The 19079-nt window shown below is 48.5% G+C and overlaps 8 protein-coding genes across 8 annotated transcripts, besides 1 other annotated feature; 1 reads left to right on the forward strand and 7 right to left on the reverse strand.

Moving 5' to 3' along the window:
- Positions 1-19079: part of a sequence feature (contig 1.109 1..233950(1)) that runs on past both edges of the window.
- Positions 31-765, reverse strand: ANIA_06544 (UPF0220 family protein; the record flags this gene model as incomplete). The annotated part of the gene is made up of 4 exons (XM_659056.1): positions 31-97; positions 144-241; positions 327-587; positions 667-765. 4 exons carry the CDS (start codon positions 763-765, stop codon positions 31-33), a joined length of 525 nt encoding a protein of 174 aa, XP_664148.1.
- Positions 1012-2590, reverse strand: ANIA_06545 (uncharacterized protein; the record flags this gene model as incomplete). Its single annotated transcript, XM_659057.2, has 2 exons — positions 1012-2419; positions 2539-2590. 2 exons carry the CDS (start codon positions 2588-2590, stop codon positions 1131-1133), a joined length of 1341 nt encoding a protein of 446 aa, XP_664149.1. The 3' UTR covers positions 1012-1130.
- ANIA_06546 (Vps55 family protein) lies at positions 2813-3830 on the reverse strand. Its single transcript, XM_659058.2, has 3 exons — positions 3629-3830; positions 3360-3573; positions 2813-3239 (listed from the first exon to the last, which is right to left on the reverse strand). The coding sequence occupies exons 1-3, from the start codon at positions 3665-3667 to the stop codon at positions 3106-3108; spliced, it is 387 nt and encodes a 128-aa protein (XP_664150.1). The 5' UTR covers positions 3668-3830; the 3' UTR covers positions 2813-3105.
- Positions 3990-5114, forward strand: pre5 (proteasome core particle subunit alpha 6). The gene is made up of 3 exons (XM_659059.2): positions 3990-4151; positions 4210-4321; positions 4399-5114. Exons 1-3 carry the CDS (start codon positions 4114-4116, stop codon positions 5026-5028), a joined length of 780 nt encoding a protein of 259 aa, XP_664151.1. The 5' UTR covers positions 3990-4113; the 3' UTR covers positions 5029-5114.
- ANIA_06548 (LOG family protein) lies at positions 5221-6193 on the reverse strand (the record flags this gene model as incomplete). The annotated part of the gene is made up of 2 exons (XM_659060.2): positions 6084-6193; positions 5221-5923 (listed from the first exon to the last, which is right to left on the reverse strand). The coding sequence occupies exons 1-2, from the start codon at positions 6122-6124 to the stop codon at positions 5221-5223; spliced, it is 744 nt and encodes a 247-aa protein (XP_664152.1). The 5' UTR covers positions 6125-6193.
- On the reverse strand, positions 6465-7569 carry med6 (mediator complex subunit MED6; the record flags this gene model as incomplete). The annotated part of the gene is made up of 2 exons (XM_659061.1): positions 6465-7408; positions 7473-7569. 2 exons carry the CDS (start codon positions 7567-7569, stop codon positions 6465-6467), a joined length of 1041 nt encoding a protein of 346 aa, XP_664153.1.
- Positions 8032-10503, reverse strand: pabA (aminodeoxychorismate synthase pabA; the record flags this gene model as incomplete). Its single annotated transcript, XM_659062.1, has 1 exon — positions 8032-10503. The coding sequence occupies one exon, from the start codon at positions 10501-10503 to the stop codon at positions 8032-8034; it is 2472 nt and encodes an 823-aa protein (XP_664154.1).
- On the reverse strand, positions 11008-16624 carry ANIA_06551 (histidine kinase-like ATPase domain-containing protein; the record flags this gene model as incomplete). Its single annotated transcript, XM_659063.1, has 8 exons — positions 11008-11092; positions 11161-12089; positions 12149-12591; positions 12643-12680; positions 12730-16053; positions 16122-16326; positions 16379-16431; positions 16497-16624. 8 exons carry the CDS (start codon positions 16622-16624, stop codon positions 11008-11010), a joined length of 5205 nt encoding a protein of 1734 aa, XP_664155.1.

Below are 19079 nucleotides of genomic sequence, written 5' to 3' on the forward strand. Positions count from 1 at the left end.
CAGCCCTAAACTATTAGTCGCAACGGCTTTCTAAAGCGCAAGGTTATACGTGTAGTCATCTTCGATGTTCTGAGAAATCCAAAGAACAACCGAACTGCTATAGTTAGCAAAAGCGTAAAGCCAGCTGTTAACACCCAACTCACCTCAACATAACCAGCCCATTGGCAATGACATTCGCGATTCCGAAGTACAGCGTCGGTAGCGGATAATTCTTGATGAGGTACTTGAGAACCATGACCGTCTAGCAACATCATTAGCAGTCTGTCCGGCACTGAATCCAGCACAGAAACAAGCTTAAGAAAGCCTGCACCGTTGGATAAACATACCACACTTCCCGCCAAACCTCCAGCAAGCAACGCAAACCCAAGAAACAGAACAAAGCGCGCCTTCCACGCAACGCCGTTCCCACTGTAACTGAAGCTATCGGCCTGTAACCGCGACTTCTCAATCGAGTTGATGACAAGCATACCCAGTGCAGAGCAGATTCCAGGGATCCAGTCGACGAACTTGACGTGTACAGTCGAGGCGTTACGATAGCTATGTGAAAAGGCGGCGGCATCAATAAGGAAAAAAAAGCCCAGCGAGAACTACAATATAGTGTCAGTCATGTACAAATGGTCACGCGGTACAGTGAGATGTAGTGCGGGACATGGAAGGGTATCTTACAAGTGCGCCTGATGTGTAGACGCCCGCGTTACGCACTGTCGAGTTGTTGAGCCATTCTGGTTTGGAGAAGCGGAACAAGCGGTTCTCCGAGCCGTCCATCCTGAGGTGTTGATTGTCGTAGGTTATTTGTAGTTCGATATCGTCAGGATACGGAGAATGCGCCGGTAATGTTCACGATCGTCGTCGACTATATGCTTGATTCGACTTGGAGGCCGGATGACGGGTGCAGCTATTCGGTTCGGAAAATCTCATTCCGGAGTATATAATGAAGCACCCACACTTCGAGTTCACACCGTGACTGTCAAGATTCCTTTAAACTTATGTTTCCAGTTTGAATTTTTTATTAGTTAAGCTCATTTAAGAGATTGGTGGTCTCCTGTCAGATATACATTTCTAAACTCCTCCGTATGCAAATAGCCTATATACTTCGTAATATCGTAGACTCGTGACCTGGTCCAGCCAGTTCAGTGATCCTCCTCGCAAAACAGCTTCAAAAATCCATCAATACATATCATTGCCTTTCCTTTTTCGAGGATTGGCGGTGCAAGCCTAGAACCATCATCGCTCACTACCGGCTCTCTCAGGTACTTCCGCAGCGCAAAAGTTGATGCACGATAAGTTGCGTGATACATGGCTTTGAATTCATCTTCTTCGCTGGCCGTACTAGAAGCAGGCAAATTCATACTGTCACCAGGGACATGTGAGTCCCTCCCTTCAATGTGTGGAGGAACCATATCATTGTGGGAAAGCGTTTTAAAAGATGCGGGGCGGGCTGTGCGGTTGAATCCGTATAGCCGCATACAAGTCAATATCGTACGGATTATTAAGTTTTTGTTATCGGAGATGATAATCTCTGCGGGTTTTTTCTTCTCTGAAGAAGGCTCTCTGCTTTCGGGGGATAGTGAGTAAGGGGTCGATACGCTTCCCCTCTGAGTAGGGGTTTCTGTCGACAGCCCAAATGCCGACGTAACTCCCTTTGAAGACAACTGACTTGCACGACCCCAACTGCTGTTGGGACGAGAAAGCGGTCTGTTCTGGTTTTGATTCGAAGAAATCGACATCGACCTGGACCGATGCGGAGCTATCTTGCTCAGTATCAGTAGGCCAGACTCCTCGGGTTCTCTCTTGATCCTGTAGTTCTGCAATTGAACTGAAGGTTGTGAATTGCTTTGAGCCATCAACTGGGATACAGCCTCGCCCCCCTTATGCCGCACTCGCTTATGATGCTGCGCCACCGATTCAAAAAGATTTTCCACGCGCTTGCGCTTGGGGCTGAGGGGGTGGATATTCGGAAGAAACTGTCCATGTTGTTCACGGCCAGTAATCGCTTCAGGGTCTCCACGACCAGGTAGGACTTGGGCTCTGGTGGCCAGCGACTCCGAGATGGGCGTAGCATATATCCTTAATTCTTGTTTAGTAGCACCGGAAACGGCTCTCTCTTTCTTAGGCGAGGACAATATAGGTGGCGTGGGCGGCCGTTCATAGGAGGTGGTTGTTGACAAAATACCATACACCAACAGGTCGGTGGTTGACGGGCCTGAAACCCTTGGCCGTGTAGCCCCGTTCAGATCCAGGAGAAATCCAACCGGACATTGAATGGTCTGAAATAAGGCTACTTCATCATCCTCCTCCAACAATGTGTTTGCCAGTAATTTGTGTTTCAGCCATCGTGAGGTTTCCGGATTACTCGTATGGAGCTCAAGGTTCGGACCGACGCGCGCGTAAAAAGGGATAAGAGCTGGATTCACAAAAGCTTTAAACGCCAGAGTAGAGCTCTTTAGTATGTCCGATTGCCAACTAGCGGAACGATCGATTAGTTGAAGGTCTGTGTATGGTTAGCTAGCAGCTTTGGACCGGCGCAAGACGCCTTACCTTGAAGTAGCGACTGATCCGCCAGTGCAATGGCACCAGACCAGATATTCATCTTCAATTCGCTCCGCACCTAGCAGCATACATGCCATAAGCGCTCCATCCATACAGGCTATTGCTGGTGGTAATTTGGTGACCGGCGTTATGCATGATCGACACGACGCGGGTCAAACAGGAAAGCGCGGTTTCACGTGACTTATCCATAGATCTACAGATCGAACATGCCAACATGATGAGCGGCTGAGTCGACATATCCACCCATATCAATCGCGTGTATGCAGCAGACAATAGAAATCATCTTGCAATTTCTATATGTAACGGGAAAGTAGCTAAATTAAATCAAGCCATCGGATCGCCGAATAACAACATGCTCCAAGATAGAACATCATGTAAAGCCCACATCAAGAACTCCTAGCGCACGTAGAAGAAAGCAAATATTCATTGAGACATGGAAATTCAAGTCGGAGCAGGGCCATGATATGACACAAGCATGAGGATCACCTGACCCGATAATGGCTCATAATCTGGTATCAGAAACTTGCACTCGGTCATCAAACAAATCTCAGCAGCTCAGAATTCCTCTTGTTCCCGGAAAAACATTGAAAAGCTGATGATTGTTCCATAAATCAGTAGACCTCCGAGGATGGACATGATCATGGCGGGCACTTGAATTGCACCACTGTGCGCAAGGACGGCTGGGAGCGCTGTAAAGATGAGCAAATTAGCCCCGTTCAAATAGCATAGTATAGGAAAATCATATCAGAATCGAAAAATGGCAATTTCCTGACCGACAATGCCTCATCATTTTGGGTAGATCAACTTACCAACACCCATGAGTACCAGGAACCCGGTCAAGAACCGGCCAAAGTCGGCAACGGCATTGCCAGAGCTGTCCATAAAGTCATCAGGGTTCGCGCATCTTGAGCAGATCCAGTTGGGGAGCGGCGCAATAACGTATGTCGCAACAACAGTCAGCGGCAGGAAGTTGTGCCAGAGAGCCGAAGAGAGTATAACAAGGAGAAATCCAATCGCAAGTACCTGTACGTGATCAAACTATGAGCGGCCGGTTTTTAAGCGGAACTGAGCAACGTACGAAGGAGAGAGCGATGATTGTTTTTAGACCAGCCGTCATGACTGCGGAGACGCAGGTGCGTCAAGCTCAAGCTTCAGGCAGCGGGCAGCGGGCAAAGGAAGTTGTTGTAGGACTGTCTTGTGCGGAAAGCAAGCGACTGCATATAACTCCTCAGTAATAGGAGATAATGGCAAAGCCTCGACCAATCTACTCAATCATCAGATTAATCAATGTGCTAATGCGGGTGTTGTGAAGCATGGAACTGAGGTTCGACTTAGGCGGCAGCTGAGGCTTGGCAGTCTGAGGCGGCCAGGCTCACCACCACTAACCAGCCGTCGTGGAGCTCCGTTCGGACTCCATGTTTTGCGTCAGTTGCTGTCTGCCTGCTTTCTCGCTTTCGATCTCCATCAACTTCTGATATTCCTTTCGTATCTTTAACTCCTTCACTACAAGAGCTTGTTTAAAGCTGCCTGCTGAGCTTAATCCACCGTCCCGAAGCATCCACGATGTTCAGGAACAACTACGACAATGATGCGGTCACCTTGTATGAGCTCCCCGTTCATACTCCAAGGAAATTACACTAACTCTTTCCTTCCTTGAAGCTCTCCGCAAGGCCGGATATTTCAAGTAGAATATGCGCAGGAGGCAGTGAAACAGGGTTCCGTCGTGGTTGGACTGGTCAATAAGACACATGCCGTGCTGGTTGGCCTCAAGGTTCGGAATCCCATCAACTCCAGTAACCATCCCCACGGACGAAATGAACCACTCCTAACATCGGAATGTGTCTTTAGAGAAACGCCGAAGAGCTCTCCTCATATCAGAAGAAAATCATCGAAGTCGATTCGCACATGGGCGTCGCTATCGCCGGTCTTGCATCAGACGCCCGCGTGCTCTCCAACTACATGAAGCAACAGTGTCTCGGCTCCCGAATGACCTACGGCCGCCCCATGCCTGTGAACCGCATTGTCTCTCAGATTGCCGACCGTGCTCAAACGAACACGCAACAGTATGGAAAGCGGCCATACGGTGTTGGTTTGCTTGTTGCTGGGGTGGATGAAGCTGGTCCTCATCTATTCGAGTTTCAGCCTTCCGGCATGACTCAGGAGATGCTGGCCTGCGCTATTGGAGCACGGTCCCAAATGGCGCGGACCTACCTGGAGCGCAACCTAGACAAGCTTCAGGAGTCCAGTCGGGATGAGCTCATCACCCATGGCCTAAGAGCTCTTAAGGAGACTTTGTCTCAGGACAAGGAGCTGACAGTAGACAATACGTCTGTCGGTGTGGTGGGTCTTGCGGACACTGGGAAGGTTGAGAGTTTCAAGCTCTACGAGGGACAACAGCTCCTACCGCTCTTCGAAGCGCTGGACCAGTCAGACGCAAGCGAGACAAAGGATGAAGAGAATATGGAGGTCGATTCATAAACATGAACTTATGCACACTTATGCCATAGACATGAAAATTGCCTTACCTGGCATGGGAATAATACGACAGAATTTCATTCCTGCGACGCAGTGTCACTCTCCGTAATCAAGGCTTTTTAAACATGCCTATTTGCAAGTTCTACCTGCGCTAATCATCTATACAAGCCCAGAATCGAACGCATCCATCTCCGTTTACTCATCCTCCCATTTCAACTGATATCTTCCCTCGCTAACCTGATACTGCACCAGCTTCGGCCAAACTTCCTCAACCGTCTTGGCCTCCACGAGGATGCTCCCATTCTCCTTAGACACATATCCCTCCCTCACTGAGTTCCTCACCCACTCCAACAAGCCATCCCAATACCCAGCAACATTCAACAGCACAACCCCCAAATGATGAATCCCCAACTGATTCCATGTCGTCATCTCCATCACCTCCTCGATAGTTCCAAACCCGCCGGCAAGTGCAACAAAGCCACTTCCTGGTCCTCCTTCGCGCACCTTTTCCGCCATAAGCCGTTTCCGCGTGTGCATGTCTGCCACGATCGTGGTGACGCCGTACTCCGACGACGGGACGTTACCGCTCTGCGCCTCACCAACAACGCGCTCGGCTACTTTCCCCGCGCCACCAGCGGATGCGGAGGACGTCGAGGGTGTACCGGTAGTACCATTACCGTTCTGTTTATACCCCGGTTCGATGCTTACTAGGGCGCGGGGAATGATGCCGTGCACAGATTCGGGTCCCGAGAGGGAAACTAACGTGCGTGCAATCTCGCCCATCAGGCCTTTTGTACCACCGCCATAGACGAGTTGTATATTATTTTCGTGGAAAATCTGAGCCAGGCGTCGAGCGGTTTCCATGTGTGCGGGGTTTATGCCCTCGACGGAGCCACAGCTGTAAGTGTTTTTGTTAGCATTTTCTCTATGTTTCAAGTATTGCTCTTTAGAGGTTCCTAGGAAATGGGTCTCTATAGCAAAAGTTGTAAGGATAAAAGGATAAGTAGAGATAGAAAACGGCATGGCGGGGGCGGGGTAATGGTTGATTCCCGACTTACAAGACACAGACGACGGGCCGTTTGGTCTCGGCAATTCCCATTGTATCTAATTGGATTCAAGTGAGTCAGGGAATTGCGGGAAAAAGAATAGAGAAACGGGCTCTATATTGTGGGGATTTGGAGTTATATGGACGTTTCTATACCGCTGTGACGTTATAAATGGGGGCGGCGGATCGTCAGGCCTTACTTAGGTAGGTAAGCACAGAGTACAATGATGTAAAGCATGAGGGGAATCCCCAGAGCATTGTAATAGTTATATAGTGACTGCCTATTTACCCATCTGTGCCATAATGCATGGCTTTATATCACGAGGTATACTTCGCTTACGCTAGGGTGCAGGAAGTCATTGGCGGGTATCACAGAATTCACGTACAGTTCAAGCTAACTCGCCGGTTTGCTCTTTTTCTTCCGCAGCTTGGGCTCCTCTGCAGCACTGTTTTTATCCGATAATTTGCCCGGCGTGTCAACCTTAGCTAGCGGCGTTCCAACTCGGCCTCCCGCGTTTGTGCTTGAAGGTTGTGACTGCTTCGGGGCTGCGCCTCGATCTGCGTCCCCGGGCCTAGACAGGATAAAGGATCCCGGTTCTCCCATCAAGGGGCTCTCGTCCATGAACTCGTCTCCATACCGCGCTACAAGGCTAAACGATTCTGCGAGGGATCGCATGTCATAAACTGCCGGGCCAGAACTATTCTGTGATCCAGTGAAGGACTGTGACTTGTTTGTGGCATCGGCGTCGGGCATTGGTGTGTTCTCTTTGCTTGTTTGCGACTGAACGCTCGGATGACTAACATCTGTTGATTTGGGCGCCGGTGGGAGGTATGTGTGCCCGTGCGAGGGAGTGAATTTGGGCAATGTTGATGCAGTTTTGAGCAAACTCGTAAGAGAGGTCACTGCTGAAAGCTTGACGGCTATTAGCTCTGCAACAATAGCTGATCGTGAAACGCTCAAGGCAACAAGGCATACTATTCTGTTCCCTATCACGCTCGCAGCTGAAGGGGCCATGTAAATGCAGTCCCCGACCACAAAGAACGTAGCCAGAACCACGACCTCGTCCTCAAACCCGGACCTCTTCCGCCTTGTCTGTTTCCGAATTACCCACACGTTGGACGGTTCGTGCACAAATTGGGCGTTCGCGCCTGCAGCAGCCTGCAATGGGTCATAGGCAACCATGAACTCCAGACCCTGCATAGTCTTCAGTCGGGCCTCGAAGGCTTCCCTTGTTTCAACAAAATGACGAAAGGCTTCATTGTAGTTTGCTTGAATGGCTAACGAGGCATTGTTCGAGGTTGCGTCGAAAAAGGGAGACTCGGCGAAGTAAAAGAGGACTATCACGGAAGACAATTAATTGCATTTATTGAAAAATGATGTTGGAGTGAGGGAGATCCCTACTATTGTTTGAATGGAGGTATCCGCCCATCATCTGGACATGCGACGGAGATCGCCATAAGATTTCCTCCAGCGAGGATGGGTCCTGAGTGCCTGCCATCGAAGTTGCGGTTTCAGTCTTCTATGCTGCGAATGAGGAGTCAAAATAATACAATCTCTAATGGAAGACGTAGTTCTGCAGAAGAGAAGCTCGGTTCGATACCTTGCTCTCCGCGACTATGAGGCCCTGTTTGCACAGTTTGCATCTCCAGTCTGACGCAAATAAGTATAATCAATCGAAAGAAAATAGGTTAGGTAAAGGTTCAGGCATCGCGCGATTCTTATTCTGCGAGCTTCATAAAGCCTTGGGTACTGATTCAAGGTTATCATAATAATGCAAACAAACGCCAATTCCCACGCTGAATGTTGAATCCGACCCATCTATCGCGTCTAAATATATCCAGTTCACAACTAATCGTTCCTAGACAACTGTTGAAGATCGTTGCCATGCATTATATCCGCCAAATCCCAGAAAATATTCATGTTAATAGTAATACCAGCGCTGTTTTGCCCGTACGCAGCATCATTTCGCGTGCGAAGGCATAAATATGCCGCAGACAGTCTGTAGCTTGGTGAGCATCTCGGCCCATTCACCGTCGGCGCTGCTCAGCATGGTTACCGCGCCTCCAGCACCAATTCGCCACTTTTGAACGTCGTCATTGTCGTTAGATGATGTGAATGCCGTGCGTATTAGGACAGAAAAGCTTCCTCCTCCTCCAAGGTCGAGAAATCCCATAACGCCAGAGTAAATCCCGCGCTTCCGGCCCTCAATTGAGGAAAGGTGCATACAGGATCGTTCCTTTGGAGCTCCAGTCATGGACCCTGGTGGTAGACATCGCTGCAATGCCGTGAGTCCATATCCTGACATATTCGACGACTGCAGTCGTGGAAGGCTCTTTGCAGCATATCCCGGTCGATGTGGGTCAACATGACCTTTGACATGGGTTATCATTTGATATACTCGACCGTGATCCTCCACTTTGAGAAGTTTCTCAACATGAACGTTGCCAGCACCGCAGATGCCATAGAGATCGTGCCGTACGAGATCCGCAATCATGAGATTCTCAGCCATTTCTTTGGTTGATCCAAGAATCTCCCGTGCCCTTTCCATTGTCATGCTGTCGGACTTTCGAACAGTTCCTTTCATTGGCTTCATCTCCAATGTCGAGTGTCGGTCCCAGTTGAGAAAGCACTCAGGGCTACTACTCACAATCTTGCTATTTCCAAGTCTCGCAAAGGCACTGAACGCAGCAGGATTGTACATGCGCAGTCGTTTGTATAATTTCCAAGGGAACTCAATGCGGCCGATGGGAACATCGGGCGATGGTAAAGTGATGGATGTCTCGCAGGTAAGGCACAGCTCGTACGACTCACCGGCCCTCAGTTCGTCCTTGCAAGCCTCAACCTGATTTCGGTAGGCATTCTCGCTGGGAAACTGGATGACTCCCCGGCCCAAAACTGAATCAAGAAACTCGTCGTCGGAGGCAGAATTCTTTGGTTTTGGCAGAATGTCCATACAACAGAAACGTTCCAGTGTTTTTGAGGCCTGGTCTAACCAGCCAGCTGGTAGATTGTCTGCTTCTCTAGTCGATTGTAGAATTACTCGACCAGTCTCATTGTCAACAACAACGCTCCTGTCAGTCCACAGAAGGCTAACATCTGGTGGATCATCAGCACTGGCGCTCTCCTGAGAGCAATGGTCATCTGCGATGCTTCCACTTTCGTGTTTGGGGTGAGCAAGGCAAGCCAGTCCAAGTTCGTAGGAAAAATAGCCTAGGAACCCTCCCCAGAAGGGAAGCTCATAGTTCCCCGATTCGACCTTTTTCATATCCATCAAATACCTTAGGACGTCCCAAAACTGAGAAACAGACATGGTAGCCTCAAGTCTCATGTCCGAATCTTTCAGTGCGTTGCACCCACTGGAGGAGACGGATTGGCGTTGCATTGATAGAGAGTGCCGCTGTGAGTAGTACTCAAGCCTCCAGCTTCCCGGACTTGGCACAGAAATAATGCTGTATCTGCCATTCGACTGAAACAAAACTGTCGGAACGCCCGGATCGTTGAATAATTCGCATAGCCCTTCAGCATCCAGCTGACATGTATCAAACAATCTCGAGGCGCAATTAGCGGAAGAGGACACACTCCAATTCACCATTGTGAAAGCAACATTTGGCAAGCGAGTGTCTTCACATGAAGATCGAATCATATCTATAGATAGACTCCCACAGCCATCACGATGACGGCTTTTGTTGTATTTGATGGCCATGTCCCACCACTTGCGGAGCAGTTGACTGCATGCTTCTCGGTCAGACTTGCAGGACTCAGGATGAAACTGCACACCCCAGAAAGGCTTCTCAGTGTGTCGAACAGCCATCGGGATCTGCGTGACAGAAGAACAAAGATCGTCTGCTTGGATAGAGAGCCAGGCAAGTACGTCAAGGGCCGGAGTTGGTGAGGCAGCCCCGTCGCATGAACCCGACTCTGCTTGACCATCCAACATTGCATATAGCGAGTGATACAGAGTGACTTCGAGATTCTGTAGATTCTCAAAGATATCCCTCTCAGCTGTTGTAATTCGGTGAACCTGCCCATGCAGAGGTTCCGGTAATCGCCCAATAGGGGTGCCGTAATGAAGACATAAACTCTGGAAACCAAGGCAAATACCCAAAACAGGCAGCATATGCGAGCTGTCAATGTTCCAGATATCTGCCATAATACCGACATCTTCGGGGACATTGGGATCTCCTGGTCCTGGTCCAAGAACGACTGCATCGTAGTGTTGAAGACATTCCAGCATGTTGCCATCGGGCCATTCCGCATCAATCATCATCACCGTGACTCGAGCCCCAAGAATCTCTTCAATCATAGCCGCCACATTGTAAGAGAAAGAATCATAAGCATCCACATACAGTATACTTTTCTGACGAACACCTTGGCCCGCTTCCTTGTCCCGGCGAGCTTTCGATGCTGCCCAATCACCAAGGAGCGGTGCCATCACGGATATCGCCCTGAAGAGTATGCTGAGTTAATCAGACCGAGAAGATGTTAAACAAGTTAGGAGTTAAAACGAGGATAGCGTATATAATGATGATCGACGAAGAGGATCAGGCTCTTCTATATCAGAAAACAGCGGATCGACAACACTAAAAGATGACTGGCAGGTGGCACCACCATCCTTATATCTGATGTGAGATGGGCATGATAAAGACTAGTCTTGAAATAAATATGTTTTCGAAAACTCTCAGAGGCTGACAGAGAATTGATGTTTGAAGGTGGCAATGCGGCGAATCGAAGATTTCCAGATTTCCGGGGGGAAAAGACGAACGTAGTGGAGCCTTCAATCTACTACCAGGATTGTCACCGTCGGGTGATCCACGGTTCGACTACCTCAATTTGTTAATTCTCATAAAACAATATTTGCAAAGTCGCAGAAAAGTCTATAGTCTACCCTATCTGCCAATTTGACAGGACAAAACATGGTCTTCTAACTACAACGCTGTCATTGCTCAGGATTAGGCCTCTTGGTAGCAGCATGGGCGATCTTGGCTGCAATTCTAGTGAAGTATTGACTCACAAAGCTCTCTCTGCAGCGGAATGTTAGCGTCTGGGCAATCACAGTCGTTCTGAAAGGCTGCAAGGGTCTCAAACATACGTGTAATAGCTATGTGCAGAACTATGGTCCGCAACGAGGTTATGAGCAAGCTCGTGTGAAAGCGTGACCCACCAATAGACCATAGCTTCAGCCCGGTCTGGAGTCGGTTTCTGGAGCAATGCCTTCTCATGTAGTTGCTGGAAATAGTGGTAATTGCAGAATATACTGCCAGACCGGTTGAACCCGATGGCTTTTGAGCCGGGGTCATAGAATATGCTCACGGTGTCAGGCCGTAGAGCAAAAACATCGGCACAATCAAGCAATATAGACCCAAACAAATTCAGACCAACACTGTTCTTGGTGAGAAACGCAGACCTTTCTACAGATCTGGCAACAAGAATATTGACCCCACACGGAAGTGTGGCAGCGAACTCCAGGTCGTGGCCTGGTTTCTCGTCGCAATACGACTTCAATTCATTGATTCGATCAACTTGCGGTCTGGAGAACACACCCGATGCGCCATGAGAACGGCTAGATTGTATGGCGGAGTGCAAGCTTTTTTGTAATTGAAGCGCAGAGTTAACAGCCACCGGAGCCTCAGGGCGAGGCGGTTTCACTTGTTCAGTCGGAAGTTGTGGAGGAGAAGCTCTAGGAGGATCAGGTAACGAGGCAGTTTCACCTCGGAAGGGGTTCCAAGATGACCGGTTCCCCTCGCTAAAATGCTTCGTAAATGTAGAGAATAGGTTACGCTTCTCCTTGGGAGACTGTGTCGGCGAATTTGGACGAACATCCTTTGACGACGGAGAGTCGGGAAAGACCCCGGGCATTGATGTCGCGTCCTGAGTTTCGGCTATCTGATCTCGAGCTTCTTCAGCCAGAGCCAGTTCCTTCTCCCGTAAACGGCGACGTTCTTCCTCCAGCTGTTGCTGGCGTCGGGTCTCCGCGATCTGAGCATCGTGTGCCTTTTGCTTTAGAATGCGGTCGACATTCTACAGTTACATCGTTAGCATACCGCTAGAAACCACGGGAGGTAATGCGTCTTTCATACGTAGCCACGCCCTCTGAGCTCCAGCAGATCAGTTTTCAAAAGCATTTCCAGGGTCAGAGCCGAATGGAGCTTTGGTCGTGCAAGAATCAATGAGGAAAGCGCTTGACTGATTTCGTAGAAATCATACTTCTCTGGGCATATCCGCATGATACACTCTCTTGAAACTTCTGTAACTATTGCCTTTCGCTCCTGTCTGTAGGATATACCACGATTTCGAAGTGACCGTGTGAGTGTGATGGACTGGACTACTTGCACGTTGAGGTTCTTATCAAGCCATCGGCTGTCATGCCGGATACTATCAGCGGGCTGATCGTGGAGGAAAAGCCTTGAGCGCTCTTTAATCAATTTTAACAATTTGACTGCAAGACGTTGATCAGTAGCCGGGGCCCCCCAGTTCGCTCGTTCCTCCACAAGTTGACTGAGCGGTAAGGCACCTAGAGCAACTGTAAAGTATCAGTAGAAGTCGTATGATAACTGGAGTCATTGAAGCATACGATAGAAGTTCTCGAGAATCTCCTCTTGAGGGGCTGGTCTTGTTAGTGCTCGTTCAGTACCAAATCTGAGAAGTGATTTAAGAGTACTTGCCAGCCAAAACGTGGTCTTTGAAAAGAATAAAGCTCTGATAATCGTCCACCACGATCGTCTCTTTTGCCATAGTCAAAGCCCATTCTCGGATACCACCGTCTTCAGCCTCGTCTTCGTCATCAGAATTATCGACAATTTTCTTGGCTCCGTCTCCAACCTGTGCGGTTGAAGTGATGTCTTTGCTCGCTAGTAGGAAAGCTGACCTTTTCATTTCTTGCCATAATTCTTTGTTTTTCCTTAGAAGAGACATGTCCTCAGCAAGCGTCCGTAAGAGCTTGAGGTACTTTTCTCCGCTTTGAAAGGTTGAAGATATTCGAGCTGGTTCTCTGACTATCATCTGCGCAAGCTCTATTTTGGTCGGCTCCCTTTTCGATCCGACAGCCATCAAGAAGAGGTTTGCTTCTTGACCAAAGTCCACAAAGTCAAATATATCTTTGTAATCTTCGCCCTCTCCTAGGTAACAAAGGCTTGGCGCCACGCGGTGCATCGTGCTGCCCTTGTTGTTTTCTGCAAAGACTGGCACTATCTCAGCTCTTCCAACGCGGTCTATATCCCGCGGGGTGAGTTCGGACACCCTTCCAGCAAGATACCGATAGAGTGACCTCGCTTCTCGTACTGTTGATGGTGGCAGACGGATCAATGTATCAAGGCAATTGGATAACTTTGGGTGTCGTTGAACGCCCAGTTTAGAAGCATGACGGTGGAGATCCTTACGAAGGATGTCATAACCGAACAAAGCGGCACCTTCGTCTGTAAAGCACTTGCTTGGAGCGCTAACTTTGTAGCGTTTCTCAGCGCCAGAATCGTTTATTTGTTCGACTGGAAGAAATTCATCGTTTATCGAACCGCAATCGATGGCGCCATAGCCATTGTTTTCGAACTCAGTAACGTAGTAAGACATGGCTTTTCCGTGCAGTGCCCAGTCGTTGTGCTCGGCCGCCGCAGCCATAATTCGTGTGAGCACAGTACTTTGTGGAAAGGTTCGCAGGCCCAATCTTGCCAGAAATCTGCCCTCAGGGCTGCTCGATGTGAACTTTGCGGGCCATTCTAGGATTGGGAGCCTCAGGGCTCTAAGCGCGTCGTTCGGCTCGTAAAGTTGCTGAACCTTGTAGCGGTCTTCATTTGGTCTTCTTGAACCATCATGGTCAATTATAGGCTCGGCGGTACAAAAATTGGTATCCTTGAGCCGCTTGATGTCACTGGCAGGTATGTCACTACTGACAGATGCCAGATATCGTATCAAATCAACGTGGCTCCATTTTCCCTGGCTAGATTTGTCTCCATCAGAAGAACCGGGAGCATTGAGGAGACGCTCAAAAATAACACCAAGCTCGACTGTTTTACGTACGCCAAGAGCAGTCAGCAGTTTCTCTTTTACTCCCTGGAGGCCATGAACCACGGGCAGGTCGTCAAAGAGGCGGACGGAAGAGAAGTACGCTTCGGTCGGACATTTCATGCCGATCTTGGTAGGAATCACGGTATGCGCCTGCAACTGATCGATCACGTCTTGTTTCGAGGATTGACCCAGAGTTTCCCATTGTTTCGATATCACAGGGAGTACTTGGGCTGCAAAGGATGGGCATTTAGTGATATCTTGGGTTTGTGGAAGGACATCCCGATTGCCGGCATTGCTGACAAGCCAGCACAACCAGGGGACTATCTGCAATTCCTCCCATCCAAATGATTCTAGGTCTTTTTTGCTCAGAGACTTAGTGTATTTGAACGGCATCACGGCAGGTGGCAAAGGTAGGTCAGCAGGTATACGCTGAGGGTTCAAGAAGAGCGATACGCCAGAGAAAACTATCAAACCCGTGTCGGTATCATTTTCATCGGCAGAAGCCACCGCGACGTTCAATATGCTCCTCGCGGAATATGAATCGAGTTGGCCAGATACTGTTCTTCGTGCCAACCAAGAAAGGAATTCGGTGATTTGAGAAGAACGTAGCGGGCAAGTTTCCAGTTCACGCTTGATATCAGTCACTGTAACTTCAGTCACAAGGCCCAGCAGTGTCAGTTTCTTTACAAACTCTTTTGAGCCCTCCACGAATTCATCTGGCAACACAGGTATAGAGTCTAAGAAAGTTAAGTCTTTGGTGGCTATGCGTGCCTGATGGTTGTGGACAACACCGCAGGTAGAAATTACCTCGATGGAAGCGTTCTTATTACAAGTCCAAAAGGCATCCTCTATTATCTGACCGAGCACGGATAATGGTGTAGACTCACGAAACACGAACTGGTTTGCAGTATGGATAGCCTCAGGAAGGACAGTTGTAATGTCCGCTTTTCGAATCTTTGACTGCTTGGACGGATCTTTCCCAGAGATTATTCTGTTTTTAACTGAAGCCATTTCCGCAGACCATGCAATTCGACAGATTATACCTGCTGCTCTTAGCATTTCCGTGTTCCATTTGCGAATATATCTCGAGTTAAGGTCAATGCTTTCTCGCTCCACTGTCGGAATGACAGAAGGAGCAGAGATATGAGCGTTGAGACCGGTTGTCTGCTGGGTAGGAAATCCGATAAAGACCCGGCCACCCTTCGAGGGAAGGATGGTAGATAGGAATTCAGCTTGCGAAGACGATGACGCTAGACTCGTATCATACGAAGGTGTCAGCACTGCAATTGACGTCTTTTTAGGTGGAGGCTTTCTTGTGGCTCGTTCAAGTTCGCTGCCTAGAGATTGGCTGATAGAGGCCTGAATGCTTCCGGTGTTGATGTGCAAAAATATCGTGGCTGTTGAGATCTTTGTTAAGTCCCCTGTGTCATCGGCAGCTTCTTTCTTCTGAGTATCTGCCACTTTGCTAGACGAACCCTGGGTGAGTCTTGACAGAAAGCTGCGCAACGAAGATGTAGTATCACGAATACCCTCAACGAGAGTGCTCGAATTTGGATTCCATTCAACGACTTGCATCCAGGCAGCGTCGACCTGCGCGACCTCCCTTGTGACACTGGTGATCTTCATTAACCCTTCCTGAGTCTTCGTCTCGATATCTTTTGGCAAGGCAAGGGCGATGCCTGGGGCAGCCTTCTTGGCCAAGCGTAGTATGTTCCAGTCATCTAGCCACAGCTCTATGCATTCAAGGTTGACAAATGTGAGACTGCTGGATAGAAACTGGCATAGTTGCATCAGCGACGGAATCGGTGAAGTATCGTTCCGATAATCCAAGACGAATGTTGTTTCAGAGTTCGCTTGCTCGTTCAACTGCAGTCGACGAGTAAACAGAGCGTTCTCCTTCCAGTAAAATGCCATTGCATCGGAACCTGAGGAGACGAAGGGCTCTTCGCAATCTTCGAAAACCGAATAGAAGCCGACGCCGAAACTGAATACGCGTATCAGATCAGCTAAGTACTCAGCCAGTAAGGTATTACCTGTAACTAATGAACTCACGCTCCGATCTTCGTCTCGTCCGGATTACCATCGGCAATACGCTTCAAACGAGCCCAGTCCTTCTCGTTAAAAAGGAGTCCGTTGTTAGAGATTAGGAGGCGTTTAATCGTATGATGAGATATAGTATGTTTTATCAGGCTTGTCCTGTCGGTGGTGGATGGAAATGGGACCGTTTTCGAAGGCAGAGTCTCAAATTTGATAGTAACTGCGATTGCGACATTGTCAATTTGTTTCTCTCCGCTTGGACAAATGCATACCTTTCGTAGCGTTTGCATCAGCTGCATTCTGGATCATCTCTCGTAATACAGTCCTTCGAAGTGTCATTTCGATATCCAACTGAATGCGAGGTAACCAAGCAGAGGGCTGCTAACTCACCATTGACCTGAGTAACGCGCTAATACCTTGGAAATCAGGCCCCTTGTGTCTACGGTGACAGCCTCTTCGTCCTCCCCAGATCTCATAGTCCGCGCCTTAAGCGCACTGAAGTCGACGTTCTGGGTCATGGTGCAAATGAAAAACCGCAACCAGAGCTAGATGTACAACGGGAGTAAATGGACTCGGAGCGGTCCAACGTCAAGGTAACAAAAGCGGAGAATGGCAATAAAGAGGGTCGCAAAGGATACAAATGAAACGCGAAGGGATAATATGGCACACGCAAGTAGACAGTGGATCCAGTCGTGTCATGTCAGAGTTAAGCGTGAAAAGTATTGTGAACTAGGCATTATTTTGTTGTTTGCCTCCAGGTCTGCGGATGATGCCTCGAGGACCTGATGTCCGGCCGCTTATCGGAGCCGCTTTATCAGCTTATCGCGGGCGGTGTAGCAGCAACTCCAAGGTCGGCCTACCCACAAGAATCGATCCGCTTACCTTATCAAGTTTACACGCGTAAAGTTAGTCACTTAGGATATTCAGACGACCATGCTACCAGATGTGTTGATTGTTTCAGGGTTCGATGAGGCAGCAGGGACGAATATTATCATTTCCAAGTACTTGTCACGCTGTAGATATCTTAGCGTAACCAGGGTTCACCCGACCGCCATGGGTAATCCGACGATCCTGTATTAGATAGAAAAAAGTTCTCTTCTATACAGTGATATTCAATAATCATAGATGTCGACACTTTGCAGTACACTCATAAGATAGATTTGCAATATGTTTAGATATATTTTGCTTATAAACTTTATGCACCTTATCTGGTAGTTTTCAGTAATATTGGTAATATACTTCTTCAGAGTAAACAGCCTGTTGACCAGGCAAGGATACCAGTGCCATTTGAAGTTAACAATAGGAGAATGAATAGTTGAGGTAAATGCAAGACTAAGCCTTGGAGATCAGAGCACGGAACCCTCCATGGTGCTGAATATACCTGCGGAGACACATGGATGTAACCAATAACAAGGTTCTGATGAAGTCTATTTATCAGAAGTCTATTTTGAAAACAGCGGCTGAACCCGGCGGTTCCACTGATTGATATCCCGGATAAGAATGCCTGAGACCTGATTGTTTGCCTGAGGCTTCACACTCTGATAAAAAACTGGCTGAATCCGTAACATTATACCTGTACCTTTCATATTTTATCCTTTTAAAGTTTTCACTTTGCTTAAATAGATATATTGACATAGGCAGAAGACTATAGAGGTTTGTCTTAATCCCCTATTTGCTATACCTTAGACTGCACGAAAGCCTATGGTTATGGAGTATTAGGGTTTAGGAGAAGGCAATTTATTGATAATACCTGATGCTCGAATTACCCATGGCTGTAGTGTGACTCAGTACTGTTAGCTTGACTGCTGTGCCTCGCCGACTCAACTTGACTGGCACGACCAGCAACCACGAACCCACCTACTTTCCGGCCCGAGCGGGTAATTCACCTTGCCCTAACCAAGGTCAATGGTATTGCATTCTATCACGTAGAATCTCCAGCGCCAGAGTCTATGGTTCCATTTTCCGGACTTCTGGGCCAGGACCCAGAGAGTAAAACACACGATTAATGCAGCATCTTGCAAGCGATAATAATCTGTTTGTGTGCGCTTCTTAAGGCGCAGACACTTCCAGGCTACCCAACTCCAAGTAGACTTTCCTCTATCACTGTAACGCATCAGCTAGGCAGCCATAAGTCCTGCCGGTATGTTGGTATATGTTATTTTTGGTATATATTTATCACCCTAGATGCTCGAAGAGTTGCTCTAGTACTGCGTCAGCTTGTGGCAAGCGATCACGTGATATCTCTCACCCTTTGGCAGACCCATACCCCGGACTTGTCAGTCATCAATCAGTTTCTCAGGGTCGTGAGATACGTTCGCACCCTCGTTTAGCGTTCATTCGAATTTGCGGCTTCAGACCATCTTTTTTATCTTGTTAGTACCCTCATGGCCATGTGACAGCTCTTTATGCCTCAGGCAGAAAACAGATGTCAGCGGGACGCCGGTCGCCTGACTTGAATTTGTCTCTGGTGCACGCAGTGACGGTCAGGCGATATTTCTTCCTTTGAAATGTGCAGTAGACCGCTTACATCGTAGTGATAGGCGCTTCTCTCTCTGTACTTGTTTAGGTGATAGTACCAATTGAAGCTGTTGTGGGGCTTTCCGCATGCGGCTCGTATGGGACGCCTCAAACTGCGCCAACAGGTCTAACAATCCTGAGCTTTCATCCGAAATTAGAAGGATATCAATTCGAGCCAATTCCAGATACCTCGAGCTCGGAACAGCTGTTAGCACGGCGCATGCGGGGGGCTAAACAAAGAAAGCCATTCCCAGCCTGGACCGCGCTGACCACACTGACCGCGCGCGTGCCGTTTGCAACAAGTGGACAGCCATCTGTGTTCAGTACTTGAGAGTCAAAATGCCCTCCATCTTCTCTTATCATGTCGAACTCCATCACGCGGTGCAAGTGCGCCATTTGCCTTTTAAACACTATGTTCCCTCAGAACATGCACACACCAATTTTTGTCAATAGACG

This window comes from Aspergillus nidulans, chromosome I, assembly GCF_000011425.1.
Source record: "Aspergillus nidulans FGSC A4 chromosome I".
NCBI lineage: Eukaryota > Fungi > Ascomycota > Eurotiomycetes > Eurotiales > Aspergillaceae > Aspergillus > Aspergillus nidulans.

Excerpts from the sequence above, each read along its gene's own strand:
- ANIA_06546 (XM_659058.2), bottom strand. The coding sequence starts at position 3,667 with ATGACGGCTGGTCTAAAAACAATCATCGCTCTCTCCTTC. Across the intron at positions 3,574-3,628 it reads CAATCATCGCTCTCTCCTTC|GTACTTGCGATTGGATTTCT; the intron begins GTACGTTGCTCA and ends GATCACGTACAG. Across the intron at positions 3,240-3,359 it reads CCTGGTACTCATGGGTGTTG|CGCTCCCAGCCGTCCTTGCG; the intron begins GTAAGTTGATCT and ends TCATCTTTACAG.
- pre5 (XM_659059.2), top strand. The coding sequence starts at position 4,114 with ATGTTCAGGAACAACTACGACAATGATGCGGTCACCTT. Across the intron at positions 4,152-4,209 it reads GACAATGATGCGGTCACCTT|CTCTCCGCAAGGCCGGATAT; the intron begins GTATGAGCTCCC and ends CCTTCCTTGAAG. Across the intron at positions 4,322-4,398 it reads CCGTGCTGGTTGGCCTCAAG|AGAAACGCCGAAGAGCTCTC; the intron begins GTTCGGAATCCC and ends ATGTGTCTTTAG.